Below are 22,623 nucleotides of genomic sequence, written 5' to 3'. Positions count from 1 at the left end.
ACTGGTACAATTGTACTTGGTATACTCAGAATACAGAGGAACGTAATTATGTAATGAAAACATTTTACTGTACTTTGAGAGAATTTTTCAGTGCTCGTGTGAGACTTTCATGGGGAGATATGTATTTTTGTATTTTTTAGCCAACAGTATAAGATGTTCTTTGCTTGGCTTGTAACTTTATATCAAACTTGAATAGTTTCTGTGTATTTCAGGTCCATATAATTAGTTTGATCTCGGACAGAAAATACCACCAATTCCGACCAGTCCTTGATGCTTATGTTGAAAGTTCTTTCAGTTTTGCTATGGCTTATCAGTAAGTTGGAAATGTCAAACTTTAGAGAACTCCAGAGAATTTTTCATCCATTGATATATTTGCTTGGTGTAAAGGCAACCTAGATGGGCAAGAATGACAGTTCAATGTTTTATTCTATAGAAAGAGGAAATTTTGCACATTACTAAATTTAGCTCCTTTAGCACAAAAGCATTCACACTCCTATGAATTATTTACTGTTTTCTCTACTGAAGGATCTTGCTGGCAGGGTGTCTATCATAATAGGTGATCTCTGATTCAGATAAGAAATTAAATGAACTACTAGTTTTGAAAAATTATAATCAGGTTTTGTGTCACATTCTAAGATGAGCAAAGCTTTTCTCGTCAGAAGCTGAATATAGTACATGTACATGTATATTCCTTATTTTATGTATTTGTAAATTTGAACCCAGGAGAAGCTTTTCTCACTAAATCATATTGTTTTATTGATGATTAATCTACCATGACAAGTAAATTGAAGTCCCTGGGAGTACACCAGTTTTGTAATCGGATGAATTGATGCTGTGGTATGTTTTGCCATAAGATTGTACTGCTCTCATTTTGCAGGAAGTTGATGATTATTTTACGAGACTATGTTGACAAAGCCATGGAAACCAATCAGAAAATATTGAAGAGTGCCATGAAGTCCCTAGAGTACCTGCTCAAGTTTATTGTTCAGTCACGGAATCACTTTGCAAGGTAAATATTAAGTTTCATATGAATTCTTGAGTGAAGAAATGATTAATGCTAATTAGGAGATGACTGACAAACACCTTTAAAGTTAGTACTTGGAGGCATCAATATTAATTTTTCTAAGGGAATTGAATTGTACTATGAGAGACCAAGATCAAGTTTTGAAAGATTTCGAAGTGGAGAGGAATGAGATTTAGGTAGGGGGAAAAAGGTCAAGTCATCAGGACCCAGGACCATAAACTGAGAATTTACTGAAGTCTATTGGATTTAGAATCCAATTAACTTTTGAAATGATTTTTATAAGCAAATAACATTTTCAGTGTATGTTTGTATATGATTTGTTTTTATAAACCAGCAATTTTTTATACCCCCCGAACGAAGTTCAGGGGGGTATATAGGAATCACTCTGTCTGTCCATCCGTCCGTCTGTCTGTGCAGATTCTTGTCCGGACCATAACTTCTTTGTTCTTTGACTTAGGCATACCATATTTGGCACACAGGTGGATCACCATGAGACGATGTGTCGAGTGCCTTCATGACCTCTATGTGACCTTGACCCTTGACCTCAAGGTCAAAATTAAAGGTTTTTTATAATGGATTCGTGTCCGGGCCATAACTTCTTTGTTCTTTGACGTAGGCATACCATATTTGAGACATTAGTCTATCACCATGAGACGATGTGTCATGTACCTTCATGACCTCCATATGACCTTGACCTCAAGGTTAAAATTAAAGGTTTTTACAATGGATTCGTGTCAGGGCCATGACTTCTTTGTTCTTTGACATAGGCATACCATATTGACACATGAGTGTATCACCATGAGACAATGTGTCAGGTACCATCATGACCTCTATATGACCTTGAACTTTGACCTCAAGGTCAAAATTGATTACAGGGTTTTGACATAGTCATACCATACGACATGGGTGTATAACCATGAGACTATGTGTCATGTAACATTCATGACCTCTTTATTAACTTGATCTTTGATCTCAAGGTCAAAATTATAGGTTTATACCATGGATTTGTGTTCAGACTATGTCTTCCATTTTCTTCTACAAAGGCATACCATATTTTTACACTCGGGAAAGAGGTAATTTATACCTATTAACAACACCCTTTGGGAGATTGGGGTATGCGGGGGTATTCTTAGTGAGCATTGCTCACAGTACCTCTTGTTTTAATCTGTGGTCAAGAAATCTTAAGTTATAAGTAATAAAGATTTTGACCTAAGTCTATTCTCAGTTTATGGCCAGGAGTTTTGTAGATGCCTTTACATCTTTTCATTGTCCCTTAACACTAGATTACATGTACTTTAAAATAGTCAATTGTTCTTGATTTTTTTTTACAAAAATTTTAGATTGGTATTTTTTATTTTCCTGATTTGTTGTAGATTAAATGATGGCAGAGGAAAGCAGTCATTTGAGTTACAGCTCAAACAGCTTATCAAGTCCATTAGCAACATGATGTTGTACACCAGTGACAACACGCTGGTAGCTCAGGTGAGTGCGTGACAACATGCTGGTAACTCAGGTGAGTATGTGACAAAACATTGGTAGTTCAGGTGAGTGTGTGACAACATGCTGGTAACTCAAGTGAGTGTGTGACAACATGCTGGTAGTTCAGGTGAGTATGTGACAACATACTGGTAGTTCAGGTGAGTGTGTGACAACATGCTGGTAGTTCATGTGAGTATGTGACAACATGCTCAGCCTGGTAGTTCAGGTGAGTGTGTGACAACATGCTGGTAGTTCAGGTGAGTGTGTGACAACATGCTGGTAGTTCATGTGAGTATGTGACAACATACTGGTAGTTCAGGTGAGTGTGTGACAACATGCTGGTAACTCAGGTGAGTGTGTGATAACATACTGGTAGTTCAGGTGTGTGTGTGACAACATGCTGGTAGTTCAGGTGAGTGTGTGACAACATGCTGGTAACTCAGATGAGTGTGTGACAACATGCTGGTAGCTCAGGTGAGTGTGTGACAACATGCTGGTAGTTCAAGTGAGTATGTGACAACATGCTGGTAACTCAGATGAGTGTGTGACAACATGCTGGTAGCTCAGATGAGTGTGTGACAACATGCTGGTAGTTCAGGTGAGTGTGTGACAACATGCTGGTAGCTCAGGTGAGTGTGTGACAACATGCTGGTAGTTCAGATGAGTGTGTAATAACATGCTGGTAACTCAGGTGAGTATGTGACAACATGCTGGTAGCTCAGGTGAGTGTTTCCAGCTTATATAGATAATACTAATACAACATACAGATCTATAGAATATCACCCTATAGATAGAACATTATCCTATAGATAGAACATTATACTAATACAACATACATAATAGAATACCACCCTATAAATAGAACATTATCCTATAGATAGAACATTACCCTATAGATAAAACATTATCCTAAGGCACTGAAAAAAGAAAAGAATAAATGACAGTTTATGAATGAACGTTGATATTAACTTTAATAAAGATGTGATGAAAATGCTTTGTGGTGTAATTAAAAATTGAAATAATCCATTTAAAAGCCCATTTGACTTTGTTTTCTTTCTTTGTGTTACAGGGATCAGCTTTGAAATATATATGTGCCACAATACCAGACATCTTGAAGGTGTTTGATGCTGTTGAACTAAGGTACGACAACCTTATTCAGTCACCTGAATCACTGAGTCACCAGAATCACTGGGTCACCTGAATCACTGGGTCACCTGAATCACTGGGTCACCTAAATCACTCAGTCACCTGAATCACTGGGTCACCTGAATCACTGGGTCACCTGAATCACTGGGTCACCTGAATCACTCGGTCACCTGAATCACTCAGTCACCTGAATATAGGGATGGGCTAAAATGTTTGAAAAATAGCACAATCTTCTTTACTACTAGGAATGAAGGAAAAAACTACCAAAATTGTGAAATTCATATTAGTTCAAGGGTTCAAGGACAGGGCTGTATGGTTCCTGTAGTAAACTTTAATGTTTAAAAATCATCTCTACACCTGAACAACTAGGAAACAGATTGTACATAATTATGGAGCATGGTGACCTCCACCAAACTTGTGTAATTCATATCATAGGTCAGGTGTTCAGGGAGATTTCTAAACTTGTGTAATTCATATCGCGTAGGTCAGGTGTTCAGGGAGATTTCTAAACTCGTGTAATTCATATCATAGGTCAGGTGTTCAGGGAGATTTTTGAATTCTCGTAATTCGTATCTCTTATGTCAAGTGTTCAGGGAGATTTCTAATCTTTTTGCTGTATTCAGTAATTAGGCCACATGGGCCTCTTATCTCTTTCTACATGATAGAATATTTTGTTATGCATTGTGCAATTTTCATTTCAGTCATTTAATGGTGGAGTTTATTAACAATGTGCCAAAAGAGAGACTGACCAAACAGAAGCTGAAATGTATTGATGACCTTGTACATAGCAAATTATTCAGACCTCCAGGTGAGTAGTACAGCTGTGTTTAAAGAGTTTAAGGTAATATGTATATAGATGCATTTATGAAAACAAATGGCCAGGGTGTAACAAGTGTATATCAGAGCTCAGAGTGGTGTAACAAGTGTATATATAGAGCTCAGAATGGTGTAACGAGTGTATATTAGAGTGGTGTAACGAGTGTATATTAGAGTGGTGTAACGAGTGTATATATAGAGCTTAGAGTGGTGTAACGAGTGTATATTAGAGTGGTGTAACGAGTGTATATATAGAGCTTAGAGTGGTGTAACGAGTGTATATTAGAGTGGTGTAACGAGTGTATATATAGAGCTTAGAGTGGTGTAACGAGTGTATATTAGAGTGGTGTAACGAGTGTATATTAGAGTGGTGTAACGAGTGTATATATAGAGCTCAGAGTGGTGTAACGAGTGTATATTAGAGTGGTGTAACGAGTGTATATATAGAGCTTAGAGTGGTGTAACGAGTGTATATTAGAGTGGTGTAACGAGTGTATATATAGAGCTCAGAGTGGTGTAACGAGTGTATATTAGAGTGGTGTAACGAGTGTATATTAGAGCTCAGAGAATAAAATCATCATCAGAGATTAAAATCATCATCAGCTAGTCAGAGAATAGAATCATCACCAGCTAGTCGGAGAATAAAATCATTATCAGCTAGGTCTAGTCAGAGAATAGAATCATCACCAGCTAGGTCTAATCAGAGAATAAAATCATCATCAGCTAGGTCTAGTCATAGAATAGAATCATCATCAGCTAGGTCTAGTCAGAGAATAAAATCATCATCAGCTAGTCAGAGAATAAAATCATCATCAACTAGGTCTAGTCAGAGAATAAAATCATCACCAGCTAGGCCTAGTCAGAGAATAAAATCATCATCAGCTAGTCAGAGAATAAAATCATCATCAACTAGGTCTAGTCAGAGAATAAAATCATCATCAGCTAGGTCTAGTCAGAGAATAAAATCATCACCAGCTAGGTCTAGTCAGAGAATAAAATCATCATCAGCTAGGTCTAGTCAGAGAATAGAATCATCATCAGCTAGGTCTAGTCAGAGTATAAAATCATCATCAGCTAGTCAGAGAATAAAATCATCACCAGCTAGGTTTAATCAGAGAATAAAATCATCAGCAGCTAGGTCTAGTCAGAGAATAGAATCATCATCAGCTAGGTCTAGTCAGAGAATAGAATCATCATCAGCTAGGTCTAGTCAGAGAATAAAATCATCATCAGCTAGGTCTAGTCAGAGAATAAAATCATCATCAGCTAGGTCTAGTCAGAGAATAGAATCATCATCAGCTAGGTCTAGTCAGAGAATAAAATCATCATCAGCTAGGCCTAGTCAGAGAATAAAATCATCATCAGCTAGGTCTAGTCAGAGAATAAAATCATCATCAGCTAGGTCTAGTCAGAGCATAAAATCATCATCAGCTAGTCAGAGATTAAAATCATCATAAGCTAGGTCTAGTCAGAGAATAAAATCATCATCAGCTAGGTCTAGTCAGAGAATAAAATCATCATCAGCTAGGTCTAGTCAGAGAATAAAATCATCACCAGCTAGTCAGAGAATAAAATCATCATCAACTAGGTCTAGTCAGAGAATAAAATCATCATCAGCTAGGTCTAGTCAGAGAATAAAATCATCACCAGCTAGGTCTAGTCAGAGCATAAAATCATCATCAGCTAGGTCTAGTCAGAGAATAAAATCATCAACAGCTAGGTCTAATCAGAGAATAAAATCATCACCAGCTAGTCAGAGAATAAAATCATCATCAGCTAGGTCTAGTCAGAGAATAAAATCATCACCAGCTAGGTCTAGTCAGAGCATAAAATCATCATCAGCTAGGTCTAGTCAGAGAATAAAATCATCATCAGCTAGGTCTAGTCAGAGAATAAAATCATCACCAGCTAGTCAGAGAATAAAATCATCATCAACTAGGTCTAGTCAGAGAATAAAATCATCATCAGCTAGGTCTAGTCAGAGAATAAAATCATCACCAGCTAGGTCTAGTCAGAGCATAAAATCATCATCAGCTAGGTCTAGTCAGAGAATAAAATCATCAACAGCTAGGTCTAATCAGAGAATAAAATCATCACCAGCTAGTCAGAGAATAAAATCATCATCAGCTAGGTCTAGTCAGAGTATAAAATCATCAGCTAGGTCTAGTCAGAGATTAAAATCATCATCAGTTAGTTCTAGTCAGAGAATAAAATCATCACCAGCTAGTCAGAGATTAAAATCATCATCAGTTAGTTCTAGTCAGAGAATAAAATCATCATCAGCTAGTCAGAGAATAAAATCATCATCAGCTAGGTCTAGTCAGAGATTAAAATCATCATCAGCTAGGCCTAGTCAGAGAATAAAATCATCAGCTAGGTCTAGTCAGAGTATAAAATCATCATCAGCTAGTCAGAGAATAAAATCATCATCAGCTAGTCAGAGATTAAAATCATCATCAGCTAGGTCTAGTCAGAGAACATGGGTCCCATTCGGAATTATTCAAACCATTCATCTTTGATAGATCCCTCCTTCACCTTGTCCAAACTGGTTATTTCAAATGCACATCTACAGTAAAACATGGTTACAGGAAACATGTTTACAATAAAGTCATGCTTACAGTGAAGTAATCTTCAGTTGACAGTTTTTTCAAATATATCCAATTTTGGGTGTGTGTCTCATGAAGTCCCTTAATACCATGCTCTTAAGTTTAAATCTGAAAATCTTATCAAGTCCTAGGGAAGGAGATCACATAGTAAAAATGCAGTAAGTCTGTGAACATTTTCTTCAACTCTGAAAGTCTAACACACAGACATGGTGCATAGTTATAATGAGCTTGAGGCCTCTTCCTTAAGTATGAGGTTCATCACCCCGAGTTATTGGTTCCAGTCCTAAGGTTGAAGTCTTTGACTTATAAAGTAGAAATGCAGTACATATTCAGTCAAACCTTGTTATCTCAAACTTGATGGAACTGAGAAAAAAATTCAAGATATCGAAAGATTGGAGATATCGAGGGTAAAATACTTAAAGAATATTAAGTGGTTGGGACTTCTGAATCATGTCCACATATCCATGGTATTCGAGATATTGGTGTTCAAGATAACAAAGTTCAACTGTAGCTCATATGCGTGCTTTGCTTGTTACTAGATGGCTCTCTGGGTTATTGAATGAGGGCACAACTGGAAGTGAATAATTCACAGGGGAAAAACAGATATTTGCAGAGCACACAGATGTTGATGAATTAAACTGTTTGATTTTTGCAGGGTGCCGACTGATTCTACTTCCCATGATGCTGCAGCACACACGGACGTTGATGGAGCAGAGTGAAGAAGTGGAGGACTGCATTGATGTTTTATCTCATATTTTAGATCTGGCATTCCCTAGAGATACAGTAAGCTGATTCATATAATAATACATATCAGGAATCCGCAATTCAAAATTGGCTAAAGATTTAATGAATTAACATACAGTAAAAAATGGTTACAGTGAACATGCTTATAATGAATTCATGCTTATAATGAATTCATGCTTACAGTGAAGTGATTTTCATTCCATGTAATTTTAAAACATATAATGAACTTATTCGATATAATGAATTATATTAATGAATCAAAATGATTCATCCCAACGCTTCACTATAATTGTGTTTTACTGTAGTTATTGATTCATCCCAACGCTTCACTATAATTGTGTTTTACTGTAGTAATTGATTCATCCCAACGCTTCACTATAATTGTGTTTTACTGTAGTAAATGATTCATCCCAACGCTTCACTATAATTGTGTTTTACTGTAGTAAATGATTCATCCCAACACTTCACTATAATTGTGTTTTACTGTAGTAAATGATTCATCCCAACGCTTCACTATAATTGTGTTTTACTGTATTCAAGACTAATAGTCCGTAGAATCAGATGCATTCATTTCATTTAAAGAATCCTGTTATGTTCATAAAGCTTTATGTAGATTCAATAGCAATGCTTGTTATGGTGACAAGTCTAGTGAGGGGTAGTACAAGTTTTTAGCTCACTTTAAACGCATGCTCATGCAGGTGAGATTTCTGATCAATCAATTCAATAAAATAATGTAGTTTTAAATAGGGCAAAAACCTCACTATTCATTTACATATACATTATCTGTGTTAACAAAACTCATTTCTGTGGCAATTGCAATGTACATTGTAATTAAAGCTCTTTATTTATTCAAGCAATACTTTGTAATCAAATAATATCAATTCTGAACAATTGATGTAGCTATCTTTAATAAGAGGCCCATAGGCCTAGAGATGCAGATATGATATTTATATGTTCTCAAATATTGCTTCTTCTTGTGATGGGGGTGTTCCATTCTTGACAGAGTTGTCAGACTTCCAATGATGAGGATATTTCATTGATTGCTGGGATGAGCTTAAGAACTGTCATACAGGCCTGCATCAAACTGGATAAAAGCTCCAAAGAAGCTGTAAGTAATATCAACAGCTGTCACTTCATTCAGCTTCCTTAATCAAGTGTTGTAGATTGTCTCTCACAAATGAAGTTTAGGAGGGGGTACACTGGAAGTTTAGGAGGGGGTACACTGGAAGTTTAGGAGGGGGTACACTGGAAGTTTAGAAGGGGTACACTGGAAGTTTATGAGGGGGTACACTGGAAGTTTAGAAGGGGTACACTGGAAGTTTAGAAGGGGTACACTGGAAGTTTAGGAGGGGGTACACTGGATTGCCTTGTTCATCTGTCTGTCCATCCGTCCTGAGATATGATTTGTCCAGAGTATATCTGTAACACCAGTGATTAAAACTTAATGTAAGAATAATGAAATTGTGCACCTTCTATTTTAATTGAAATTTGTTAACATTCAATTCAAGGAAGCTTTTTTTCCCCATTTTTACTATGTGCGTGTATTATGTTTTATTGTCTAAAGTATATCTTGAAAACCATTTATTCTTCAATGAGCACAAATTGACTATTTCCCACCATCCGATGTGCCCGGGGATGGAGTGGGAAAAGGGAGGTATTAGTTCTGTTAGGAGAGTTAACAGGACAGTTTCAGTCAACTCACAGCCATATTGGCCATTTTGATGTCTTTTGAATATACTCAGTAGGTTAGATTTGTTTTTATACGCCCACATAAAAATGCAGCGTATTATGCTATACCGCTGTTGTCCGTCTGTCTTACCGTTTGTCCGTCTGTGCAGATTCGTGTCCGGGCCATAACTTCTTTGTTTTTTGACATAGGCATACCATATTTGGCACACTGGTGGATCACCATGAGACGATGTGTCGGGTACCTTCATGACCTCCATAAAAATTAAAGGTTTTTACAATGGATTCATGTCAGGGCCATGACTTCTTTGTTCTTTGACATAGGCAAACCATATTTGACACATGAGTGTATCACCATGAGATGATGTGTTGGGTACCTTCATGACCTCTATATGACCTTGAACTTTGACCCCAAGGTCAAAATTGATTATAGGGTTTTGACATAGTCATACCATAAGACATTGGTGTATCACCATGAGACTATGTGTCATGTACATTCATGACCTCTTTATGACCTTGAACTTTGATCTCAAGGTCAAAATTATAGGTTTATACCATGGATTTGTGTTCAGACTATATCTTCCATTTTCTTCTACAAAGGCATACCATATTTTTACACTCGGGGAAAGAGGTAATTTATACCTATTAACAACACCCTTTGGGAGATTGGGGTAAGTGGGGGGTATTCTTAGTGAGCATTGCTCACAGTACCTCTTGTTTGATTAAGCTTTATACACTCATGGAATACTTCTTGTACCTTGTTAACCAATATTCACATAAGGTCATAGCCTGGTGGGTAGATCACTGGGAAATCCGATGCCTGGTGGGTAGATCACTGGGAGATCCGATGCCTGGTGGGTAGATCACTGGGAAATCTGATGTCTGTTGGGTAGATCACTGGGAGATCTGATGTCTGTTGGTTAGATCACTGGGAAATCTGATGTCTGTTGGGTAGATCACTGGGAGATCTGATGTCTGGTGGGTAGACCACTGGGAGATCTGATGTCTGGTGGGTAGACCACTGGGAGATCTGATGTTTGATACTTAATCTTCGCTGTATTTACCTGTATATTACAGTTTATAACCATTTTGTTGTAGATTAAGTGTGTGTGTGTTCTGCTGAGCATGCTGCGCCAGATGAAGGAGAATCACTTCTCACAGTACATGGAGACGGAAGAGTTTGCCTTCCTGATAGATCTGAGGGATTTTCTTATGGAAATTCTCATGCTTTTCTTGGACCTGGTGTCCAACAGTGTCTTCCCAGATGACTGGATGGAAATGATTATGTTAGGAAACAGGTAACTGTAGAGCTGGGTCTCCCGTTAGGGCCCCCCCCCCCCCCCCCCCCCCCCCCCCCCATTAGACTCTGCCTTGGATATTGTTTTGGCCTTGGTGACCTTCAAATGCAGTTATTCCTCTCAGGAAAAGTCTTGTGTAAAGTCCAGGATATTTACTTTTGTTATGGGACATCAATTGTAATGTGTTACCACATTTTAAGTCAGGGGCATCCTCACAAAGGGGGCATAATTCATTTGACTTGCTCAGTTCTCCAAGTGTTTTCTAGACATACATGTATGTCTTGTTTACACAGGTTCATTTTTGTGCAAGTTCTTAGAGTTCAAAATCAGTACATGGAATGGAAGCAGTTTTTACTATTCATACTGAATGAGTGTCGGCAATAGCAAAATGCAATGTGTTCTATTAAAAAAGAAAGTAGAATGCAATGTTTCTATTAAAAAAGAAAGTAGAATGCAGTGTGTTCTATTGCAAAAGAAAGTAGAATGCAATGTGTTCTATTAAAACAGAAAGTAGAATGCAATGTGTTCTATTACAAAAAAAGTAGAAAGTAAAGAATTAGGTGTACATTAAAGGTTTTGATAACATTGAGTGAACTAATGAAAGCAGAGCTTGAAAGTATTTTAATTAAATGCGAAACAGTGGAATGAAGTAAGATCTGTATATATTTGTATATGATAATAATTATGTATATATTTTTTTTTAGCATTATACTGCGTGCCTTGCAAATATTTGCCAGAGTAATACATGAAAGATTTACACAGGAGTTTGAACAAGAGGTTTGTGTGTGACCTTTGCTAATCCAGTCCCTTAAAGGGACTGGTTCACGATTTTTGAAAAAAAATATTTTTCATTTTTGATGGTAAATTTTAAAAATATAACTCATTTAATGTTGACAGCCAAAGTTTTGACCTTCTGAATGCAAGAATAAAAGCAATATTTTAGCCTTAAATATGTGTTATGTAAACAAAGATTCGAGTCTTTTAATGTATACAAATAAACAAGTGAAATATTGATTTTGTAATATAGAGCATCTAAATTTTACATAGTCACAAATTTTAACTTTTAGATGACACATTTTACCCAAAAAATACTTGAAATGTGAAAGATATAATAAACTTAGATCAATAGCCATTTCTTTTGAAAATGTCGTAAACAATAACATACATGTACCCAATCTTTGTTTACAAAACAAATAATAAACTCTCTAAAATGAGCTTTTGTGATAATGTAGAACCTTTATGTGAACTCTTTTAAACACATTAGGCAGTAGATTTTAATCATTAAAAGTGAAAAACAAAATTTTGGGGAAAATCGTGAATCAGTCCCTTTAATGAAAGTGCTTTCCTAAAGGAAATTTGCCATGATTTAATGACCCTCTATACTTTAATTTTAAAGAATAAATTGTAAGAAAACCAAGATATTGGTACCAATAAAATTAAGTACAAGAGGTTTGTGTGACTTGTGCAAGTCCAGTCCCTTAAGGGAAGTGATTTCCTGAGGGAAATTTGCCATTTAATGACCCTCTCTACACTTATCAGAATAACTTCCTGGAAAATGAAAGTTATTATCTTGGTAAAATTGAGTACAAGAAGTGACATATTGGCACAGTATTTTTCTCATAGGGTACAGACCTTGTTATTCCAATATAGAATTCCTAGACCACGCCATTGCTGATTTAGAAAAGAGGGTGTATATGTTAGTATAGAGCAGAGTAATTTATAGCTCACCTGAGCTAAAAGCTCAAGTGAGCTTTTCTGATCACCCATATTCCTGCGTCCGTCCGTCTGTAAACTTTTAACATTTTTGACTTCTCAAAAACCACTGGGCCAATTTCAACCAAAGTTGGCACAAAGCATCCTTACGTAAAGAGAATTCTAAATTGTTAAAATAAAGGGCCAGGCCACCTTCCAAGGGGAGATAATCAAGAAAAGGTAAAAATAGAGTAGGGTCTTTAAAAAATCTTCTCAAGAACCACTGGGCCAGAAAAGATGAAATTTATAGATAAGCTTTATTAAGTAGTGCAGATTTTAAATTGTTCAAATCATAGCCCCCAGGGGTCGGATGGGGCCACAATAGGGGATCAAAGTTTTACATACAAATATATAGGAAAAATATTTAAAAATCTTCTTCTCAAGAACCACTGAGCCAGAAAAACTGAGATTTATATGAAAGCTTCCTGATATAGTGCAGATTCTAAATTGTTAAAATCATGGCCCCCAGAGATCGGATGGGGCCACAATAGGGGATCAAAGTTTTACATACAAATATATAGGAAAAATCTTTAAAAATCTTCTTCTCAAGAACCACTTAGCCAGAAAAGCTGGGATTTATATGAAAGCTTCCTGATATAGTGCAGATTCTAAATTGTTAAAATCATAGCCCCCAGGGGTCGGATGAGGCTACAATAGGGGATCAAAGTTTTACCAACAAATATATAGGAAAAATCTTTAAAAATCTTCTTCTCAAGAACCACTGAGCCAGAAAAGCTGATATTTTCATGAAAGCTTCCTAACATAGTGCAGATTCAAGTTTGTTAAAATCCTGGCCCCCGGGGGTCGGATGGGGCCACAAGGGGGATCAGTTTTACATTCAAATATATATGAAAAATCTTTAAAAATCTTCTTCTCAAGAACCACTGAGCCAGAAAAGCTGAGATTTATATGAAAGCTTTCTGATATAGTACATAATCCGGTTTGTTTAAATCATGATCCCCGGGGGTCGGATGGGGCCACAATAGGGGATCAAAGTTTTACCTACAAATATATAGGAACAATCTTTAAAAATCTTCTTCTCAAGAACCACTAAGCCAGAAAAGCTGATATTTGCATGAAAGCTTCCTGATATAGTGCAGATTCAAGTTTGTTAAAATGATGGCCCCCAGGGGTCGGATGGGGCCACAATAGGAGATCAAAGTTTTACATACAAATATATAGAGAAAATCTTTAAAATCTTCTTCTCAAGAACCACTGAGCCAGAAAAGCTGATATTTACATGAAAGCTTTCTGACATAATGCAGATACAAGTTTGTTCAAATCCTGGCCCCCGGGGGTCGGATGGGGCCACAATAGGGGATCAAAGTTTTACCTACAAATATATAGGGACAATCTTTAAAAATCTTCTTCTCAAGAACCACTGAGCCAGAAAAGCTGATATTTACATGAAAGCTTCCTAACATAGTGCAGAGTTAAGTTTGTTCAAATCATGGCCCCCGGGGGTAGGATGTGGCCACAATAGGGAATCAAAGTTTTACATATAAATATATAGGGAAAATCTTTAAAAATATTCTTCTCAAGAACCACTGAGCCAGAAAAGCTGATATTTACATGAAAGGTTTCTGACATAGTGCAGATTCAAGTTTGTTCAAATCATGACCCCTTGGGGTAGGATGGGGCCATAAGAGGGGATCAAAGTTTTACATACAAATATAAAGGAAAAATCTTAAAGATCTTCTTCTCAAGAACCATTGGACCAAAGAAGTTCACATTTACTTGAAAGCTTTCTGACATAGTGTAGATTTAAGTTTGAAAAAACCATGGCCTCCAGGGGTAGGTTGGGGCCATAATAGGGACTACGGTTTTACATGCAAATATATATGGAAAGTCTTCTGATATGGACCAAGGTGACTCAGGTGAGCGATGTGGCCCATGGGCCTCTTGTTTAAAAATTAAAATGGCAAACATTGTTTGATAATATTGCAGTGGATTTGAAAGACACTATAGAATTAGCATATTATTCCATGACAAACTAGGCAATATCGTTGTATATTACATCCAAGGGCAGATCTCTCTCAGCACAAAGAATGAAATGATGTATCATCTGTCGTCTGGGGAATTGATTTAATGAGTGTTTGGACTTGTTATACCCCCCGCGACAAGTTGTGTGGGGGGGTATACTGGAATCGGGTTGTCCGTCTGTCTGTCCGTCCGTAGACGCAATGGTTTATGGGCTCTAAAGCATTATCCTTTCCACCTACCGTCACCATATCATACATATGGACTACCCATGAGATGAAGATGTTCCCTATCGATTTTGGGGTCAAAAGGTCAAAGGTCAAGCGCACTGGACATCGAAGTAGGAATATGGTTTCCGGGCTCTAAAGCGTTATCCTTTCCACCTACAGTCACCATATCATACATATGGACTGCCCATGGGATGAAGATGTTCCCTATCGATTTTGGGGTCAAAAGGTCAAAGGTCAAAGGTCACACGCACTGGACATCAAAGTAGCAATATGGTTTCCATTTAAATTCTTTAACGGCTTTTTTCATCGCATGGAGATGCTGTGTTCCTAGATACCTTTTGGATCATAATACTGAAGTTTTTGGGAGATTGGGGTAAGCGGGAGGTATTCTTAGTGAGCATTGCTCACAGTACCTCTTGTTCAAATTCCCAGATAACTTTTTATTAGACCAAACTTGTGTACAGTATAAGGTCCATACAAAAATAGTCACTACCTTGGTGCTAGATTTAGATGATGCATTTTCCAATGTAAAATTAACTAGGTTTACAGTGGGAGGTTTCATTTTGAGACTTGGTTGGATTCACTAGAAAATGTTAAACAGATTAACATCAAACTTTTATGGTGCACTATGTAGATTACCAAAGTTTGCTCCAGATTCAGGAGTTGACCCGCTTTTAACAGATGAGTGATTGACCTGCGTTTGATATATGTGGTCAGTTTGTTAAGATTTAGGTCACTTAATATATTCAACTTTGAGTTAAGGCAGGCAAGAAATGTGAATTTCGTGGTTCCTGAGCAGGGGGCCAGATCGAAAACCTAGAAAAATGATACAAGCTTTAAAAGTATTCTTACCTCAGAGAAATCTAGCTGACAAACTGTGTATTATAATAATGAAGGAGGAATCTGAAAATTGTGAAATTCTTAACCCCAGGGGTGCTTGGATTAGACTTGACAGCTCAATGTGTAGTGAAAATGCACTATTGTCTATTTCTTTAAAAATCTCTTGCCACTAGGACACCAAACAACCAATAGAAGCACATAGAAACCTCAGCCAAAATTCTGAAATTCATGGCCCTGGGGTCAGGGGTCAAGTGCTAATGCAAGATTTGATGACTCATTTAGTGGCCACCAATCATTTCCTTAAAGTGACCTACTGGGGTATGAGCTACTGATCTCTCGATCTCTCGATCTCTCTCTCCCCCCCCCCCCCAATTGTCTAGCCAATTCTTTAGAAAATTTACACAGGACCTCAAATTTCACAGGGACTGGACTATAAATAATTTTTAGCTCACCTTTGGCTCAGGTGAGCTTTTCTGATTTGAATCTTTTATGCTTTTTGCAAAAGCTACTATAAGATCATTGTTCATTCAATTATACTTGCATTTTCCAGCTCTGGGGATTTTTCTTCAAGTGCTCCATATCATTCCTCACTCAGAAATCTCTGCAATTAGAACACTTCAGCAGCTCCAAAAGGACCAAAATAGTGTGCAGGTAAAGTCTCGGGTTCCAATCGTTTTCAGAATTCATTTCATTAATCTTATTCATTTGTTAATAATAGTGTGCAGGTAAAGTCTCAGATTCCAATCGTTTTCAGAATTCATTTCAGTAATCTTACTCATTTGTTAGTAATATACGTGTAACGGTTTCCAATTTCAGGTATCGAGATATGAGGAGGGAAGCTGGTTTTGAGATAAGACAAATGTGGTTCCACTTAGGTAAGAATGCATGTATATATGTTTCATAGAACTACATAGATTGATACATTTGAAATGATCTATAGATCAGCTTATTCAGAAACTGTGAGGATTGTGGTACAGGATTTGCGATTAGATAAGAAGGAATTGTAAGCCTCCTCTATAAATGATTTTACATTGTAAATTAAGAGAGGGGTTTGTGCATTATCAGGGTATTGCTTTATAGAAGATTTCCTGTAGTGATCAGTGCATTATCAGGGCCTTGTTTTATAGAAGATTTCCTCTAATGATCAGTCCATTTGATATACCTTGTCCATCTGTGTAATACATTCTAGTAGACACATACATTTAACTTTTTATAAAGTTATATTTTAAAAGTTGAGGAATTTCTTCAAATTTAGAAGTTCTTGTTGGCTCACCTGAGCTGGTTCAGGTGTTAAAAATAAATCTTTAGAACCAATGAACCAGAAAATTTTGAATTTGCATATAGACTCCTTTATTTAGTGCTGATTAAAGTTTGTTCAAATTATAATCCCTGAAGCCAGGATGGAGCCATAATGGGGTTTTTAAATTCATATAAGAATACTGGTGAAAATTCTTTGTAAAACATTTATTCTGAAGAATGACAGGGGTGCAGTTTGTCAAATTAATGTTCAGGCATTCTCAAGTATTGTAGATCATGTTCCCATGATGACCACCAGGGTCTTGGTGTTAATGCTACTGGAGGGGTTCAGAATTTTACACAAGATTGTGTGCAGAAATTCCTTAAAAATCTTGTGAAGAGCCATTGAGATTCAGTATGTCGAATGGAAATTCAGACATCCTTATTCAGTGTAAATTTAGATTACAAATGACATCTCTTTGAAGTAGAAACAGGCATGGTAGATTTTATGGATGTTGGGGAAAAACAGATTAGATCTCTTAATTAAAAGGGATTTTTACTGAATTCCCTTGTGCTCTTTTCATTGGAAGTGGGACTCTTGGAAATATGCATATATAATTTAGTATTTAGTAGACCATAAAGAAAGTGTTTTCTCAGTTAAAAAAAAAAAGATTGCTGTCTTAGCTAGTTACAGAAAATCACAATGTGTATTAACAAGATCTTCACAATGTTACAGGGCCGCAGAAAATCTCAATGTGTATTAACAAGATCTTCACAATATTACAGGGCCACAGAAAAATCACAATGTGTATTAACAAGATCTTTACAATATCATAGGACCACAAAAATCACAATGTGTATTAACAAGATCTTTACAATATTACAGGGCCGCAGAAGATCCACTTCATTCCGGATTTGGTTGGTGATATTTTGGAAATGACATTAATACCAGAAACTGGTAAGGAAAAGTTAAAGCTCCCGAGCTGAAGGCTCAAGTGAGCTCTTCTGATCAAAGTTTGTCTATTGTCCATTTATTTTTCATCCTCCAGTGAACATTTCACATATCAGCTTCTTTAGAACCATCAGGCAGATTTCAACCATACTTATCAGCAAGCATGCTTGGTGAAGAGGATTCAAATTTGTTTGAATGAGGAGTCAGGCCTCCAGGGGAGGAATTTCATTGTATATTAAGAATGGATTGATTAAAACATTTTCTCAAAATCCATTCAGATGCAAATAAACAAAAACTTGCCTGAAAGTTTTGCTCCTCTATATGATGAAGATTTTAAATTCTTTAAACCTTCTTCTCAAGAACTAAAAGGGTTACAATATGTCAAATGAATAGGCAAACATTTTCTTGGAGTATAAAGATTCAAGTAAGTTTAATCCATGACCCCCACAATCTTGGCATGGCCACAAGTTTTACATAAGGAAATTCTTCAGAAAGTGCAATTGGTCAAAATAGTATGCAAGTATCTTCATGTAGTGTAGGTATATGTTTGTTCCCTCCATCATTCCTATATCAGTGTGGGTCTACACAAAGAGTCTGATATAGAAAATCTTTGAAAATCTTCTTAATAACCACCAGGGCTTGATCGTGTATCAATAACCACCAGGGCTTGATCATGTATAAATAACCACCAGGCCTTAATCGTGTATCAACCACCAGGGCTTGATCGTGTATCAACCACCAGGGCTTGATCGTGTATCAATAACCACCAGGGCTTGATCGTGTATAAATAACCACCAGGGCTTAATCGTGTATCAACCACCAGGGCTTGATCGTGTATCAATAACCACCAGGGATTAATTGTGTATCAGTGTGGGTCTACACAAAGAGTCTGATATAGAAAATCTTTGAAAATCTTCTTAATAACCACCAGGGCTTGATCGTGTATCAATAACCACCAGGGCTTGATCATGTATAAATAACCACCAGGCCTTAATCGTGTATCAACCACCAGGGCTTGATCGTGTATCAATAACCACCAGGGCTTGATCGTGTATCAATAACCACCAGGGCTTAATCGTGTATCAACCACCAGGGCTTGATCGTGTATCAATAACCACCAGGGATTAATTGTGTATCAGTGTGGGTCTACACAAAGAGTCTGATATAAAAAATCTTTGAAAATCTTCTTAATAACCACCAGGGCTTAATCGTGTATCAACCACCAGGGCTTAATCGTGTATCAGTAACCACCAGGGATTAATTGTGTATCAGTTAACTGAGTTTTTAGGTAGTGTAGATTTATTCACATCGTGCTCTATGTGGCCAGGGTTGCCGATCATTTGGATTTAATGTTCATATGGGGAAAATGCAACTACTCAGGTGAGGGATGTAGCCCATGGGCCTCTAGTGTGTAGTTTATAGCTTCATGTACTGGATGCAATTTCTTTTGCAATTTACTTGGGATTAAAAGTTTTTTTCTGAAGGATTTAAATCTGAGTAAATCAGAGGTCAATAAACAAGAAGGGAGATATTTTATTTCACAATGGAGGATTTTCACAAATTGTCATGACTGATATTTACTCGTGTATAAATAGGAATTGGATGTACAGTGGAGCCTCGGTAATCCGGACGCTTCACCTTCCGGACGATTTTTCTAGGGAACGGAATTTTTATACATTATTTTGCATCATTAATCCAGAAATTCGCGTTCCGGATCCGGACGATAATTTTTTACTACAAAATGTTATAATGCATTGAAAATTGTACCGTTAATCCGGACGGTAATTTTGTTCAGGGAAGGTCTGTGTCGGACAATTTTAGCAAGGCGTAAATTATAAAGAAAACAAGCCAAACTGTCTAATTGAAGCGATTACCTGTACCCTGTCAACTCCTCCCTATAATTAGGTGGTGTGCGATGATATGTCAATTGGATAGCACGTGCCGATCGAGACATTGTATTGCCAATTTTCGCACATAAGTGTTTTATTGTGTGTAGTGTTGAATTTTGTAAATAAATCTGTAGCATATTATTTTATAGTCTTGATCAACAGCCTAATAGAATTAATAAATTAAACATCATGCCGTAATGATAATGTTTTTAACTGCTACACATATCAGTTGTACTGATTCGTAAATTGATTATCGGCTTATGTAAATCTAAGCAGTGTAGATTATACTTCTAGATTCTGGATTTTATACTTTTGATTGGCGTGAAATATACATGAATGTTCAAGCACATGTACATGTAGTAAGTTTCTAACGTTTAGAATGTCACGCATGTAGAATGTACCTGTGTACGATTGATTCTTGTTATGATGTTGTATAAGAGCTTTATTGCTTTCGAATTTTTAAACTCTGGGTAGAAGTGAGAAAATTACCATTTTAAGGAAAATGACAATTAAATTTTGTATGTACCCGTAATGTTAGTTTCACCCGAGTTTTGTTCCGTTATTATCACATCATGAAAATAATAGGTGCGTGTGACTAGATCAAAGCAGTAGTAGGTCTTGATATTACGAGCTTAAATGATTTTGTTCTCCCGATACTGTCTTGGATAATTATAGAATAAGAAATATAAACTCTGGCAGATCGAATTTGGTTAAAGAATGTTGTCAACTGACATGATAATCACGAAATTCTTATATAAACTTTGAACAATTAAGATTGTTTTAACAGACCGCCGAACCCGTGAATTGTGACAGATGGAAATTACCGGCCTCTTTAAGAAGTAAAAGTGTGATGAAATGTTTGAAGTTTAAATGATTATGTTAGATACTAATGATTTATTTACTTATAGTTTCATAAAGTGCTTCATTATTTGTTTTAGTGCATACGGTACACAGTTTTGTATATTTATTTGTAGGGCTCATATATATGCACAATGTAAGCACAGGCAAATACACTGAACACGTACATTAAATCTTAGTGCTTTGAAATACATGTAAATGTTAACATTATCATAATTTATTTACTAATGCAAATGGTCAAATCCAATTATAGAATGTGTTTAATTCACCATGCATCAATAAAGTAGGCATATATTGGTTACTTATGTAAAGATAGAAAATATGCGATTCAATTATCCGGACGCTTCATTTATCCGGACGATTTTGCTGGGAACCAAAGCGTCCGGATTAAGGAGGCTCCACTGTATATGTAAACCCTGATAAATGTGCAATTCCTCCCCAAACCTAAACTATGTAATCTCTTGCGTACAGAACTGAGGAAAGCAACGATGCCCATTTTTTTTGACATGATGGTGTGTGAGTACATGCAGATTGAGCCTGCCACTAGGAAGATAAAGGGCAACTTTAACCAGGTAGAACATGAGCTGATCATGTGCCTGGACGCTTTAGTGGAGGGAGGTCAAGGCGATGAGGAGTACAAGGATCTCTTCTGTGAAACGTAAGTCCTTCCCTGCAGATCTAGAAACCTTCTTCTGTGAAACATAAGTCCTTCCCTGCAGATCTAACGACCTTCTTCTATGATGATGTGGTCCATAGCTCTATTGTTTTACTGTTTCGCATTCTCAGTTTGATGTTGTAGATGGAACACTCTGTCGTGATATTGAGATTCTGTTTCACCTATCTGAATTTTGATGTGAATTTTTGTCTGTTTTGTGCACACGTTTAATGGCACCAGGATTCTGAATCAAACCCAAGACCTGGTCATGAAGCAAGCACCTAACCACTAAGGCTATCGTGAATTTGTAATGGAGAGACATTTAGTTCAAACATTGCACAAAGGTTGCTAATGAGCACACAAAGGTTGCTAATGAGCACACACATGTATTCTACTCAATTCTGAGTCAAAGTCTCAAACATTAATTAGGTCGAGAATAATTGTTCAAGCTACAACTTTCTTATCAAGCTACATTAGAGGGACAATATTTCAAAGATTTTTTGTGAAGAAAGAGTGTGCCATGACTTTTACTTAAAGTAAATTTATTTGGCCAAGGTCAAGGTTAAAAAAAGTTTTAAAACATTTCTGTATGTCATAACTTTATAGTAAGCCCTACTAGACACGGAGATTGATTGATTGATTATAACCATTTTGTCATGACCTTGGATCACTGTTAATTAATCAAGGTCAAGGTGACTGGTAAACATGTTAGCAATATTTGTATCAGGCTATAACTTTATAATGAAAGGATGACTGAACTCGTATTTGGTATGAAAATTGTGATATTTGCCTCAATCAAAGTTATTTTTGTCCAAACCATGATTTTATAATAGAGAAAATGTTAGAGAGATGAACATCTGAATTATTTTCGATCTCAAAAATTGATCTGAGTCCGAGAAATGCACCCACTGCACCATCAGCCTTTCTGAACAAGATTTCCCTCTCTCCCATTGAATTGAAGACTTGCTCATTAGATAAAATGAAATGTTTCTAGTTTTGTATTTGTTCTTCAGACTTTACAAACTGTGTAGTTATCATGTACAGTACTCTGTTTCTAGTTCTGTATTTGTTCTGCAGACTTTACAAACTGTGTAGTAATCACAGTACTCTGTTTCTAGTTTTGTATTTGTTCTGCAGACTTTACAAACTGTGTAGTAATCACAGTACTCTGTTTCTAGTTCTGTATTTGTTCTTCAGACTTTACAAACTGTGTAGTAATCACAGTACTCTGTTTCTAGTTCTGTATTTGTTCTGCAGACTTTACAAACTGTGTAGTAATCACAGTACTCTGTTTCTAGTTCTGTATTTGTTCTTCAGACTTTACAAACTGTGTAGTAATCACAGTACTCTGTTTCTAGTTCTGTATTTGTTCTTCAGACTTTACAAACTGTGTAGTAATCACAGTACTCTGTTTCTAGTTCTGTATTTGTTC

General features: G+C 36.6%; 1 protein-coding gene across 5 annotated transcripts in view; it reads left to right on the top strand.

Annotated features, from left to right (window-relative positions):
• LOC125660039 (dedicator of cytokinesis protein 1-like) overlaps positions 1-22,623 on the top strand; it is a 138,686-nt gene that overhangs the window by 52,739 nt on the left and 63,324 nt on the right. For all 5 annotated transcript variants that reach the window (XM_056149697.1, XM_056149696.1, XM_056149700.1 and 2 more), the window contains 13 exons: positions 213-313; positions 878-1,009; positions 2,398-2,506; positions 3,573-3,643; positions 4,351-4,457; positions 7,727-7,854; positions 8,819-8,923; positions 10,600-10,799; positions 11,504-11,576; positions 16,152-16,252; positions 16,418-16,476; positions 17,724-17,795; positions 21,008-21,194. In XM_056149697.1, the coding sequence (XP_056005672.1) occupies positions 213-313; positions 878-1,009; positions 2,398-2,506; positions 3,573-3,643; positions 4,351-4,457; positions 7,727-7,854; positions 8,819-8,923; positions 10,600-10,799; positions 11,504-11,576; positions 16,152-16,252; positions 16,418-16,476; positions 17,724-17,795; positions 21,008-21,194 (1,445 nt within the window). The remainder of the gene's footprint in view (positions 1-212; positions 314-877; positions 1,010-2,397; positions 2,507-3,572; positions 3,644-4,350; positions 4,458-7,726; positions 7,855-8,818; positions 8,924-10,599; positions 10,800-11,503; positions 11,577-16,151; positions 16,253-16,417; positions 16,477-17,723; positions 17,796-21,007; positions 21,195-22,623) is intronic.

Source organism: Ostrea edulis, chromosome 9, assembly GCF_947568905.1.
Source record: "Ostrea edulis chromosome 9, xbOstEdul1.1, whole genome shotgun sequence".
NCBI classification, from domain to species: Eukaryota; Metazoa; Mollusca; class Bivalvia; order Ostreida; family Ostreidae; genus Ostrea; species Ostrea edulis.
Note: the sequence above shows the minus strand (reverse complement) of the source record. Positions and strands in the feature narration are given on the sequence as shown.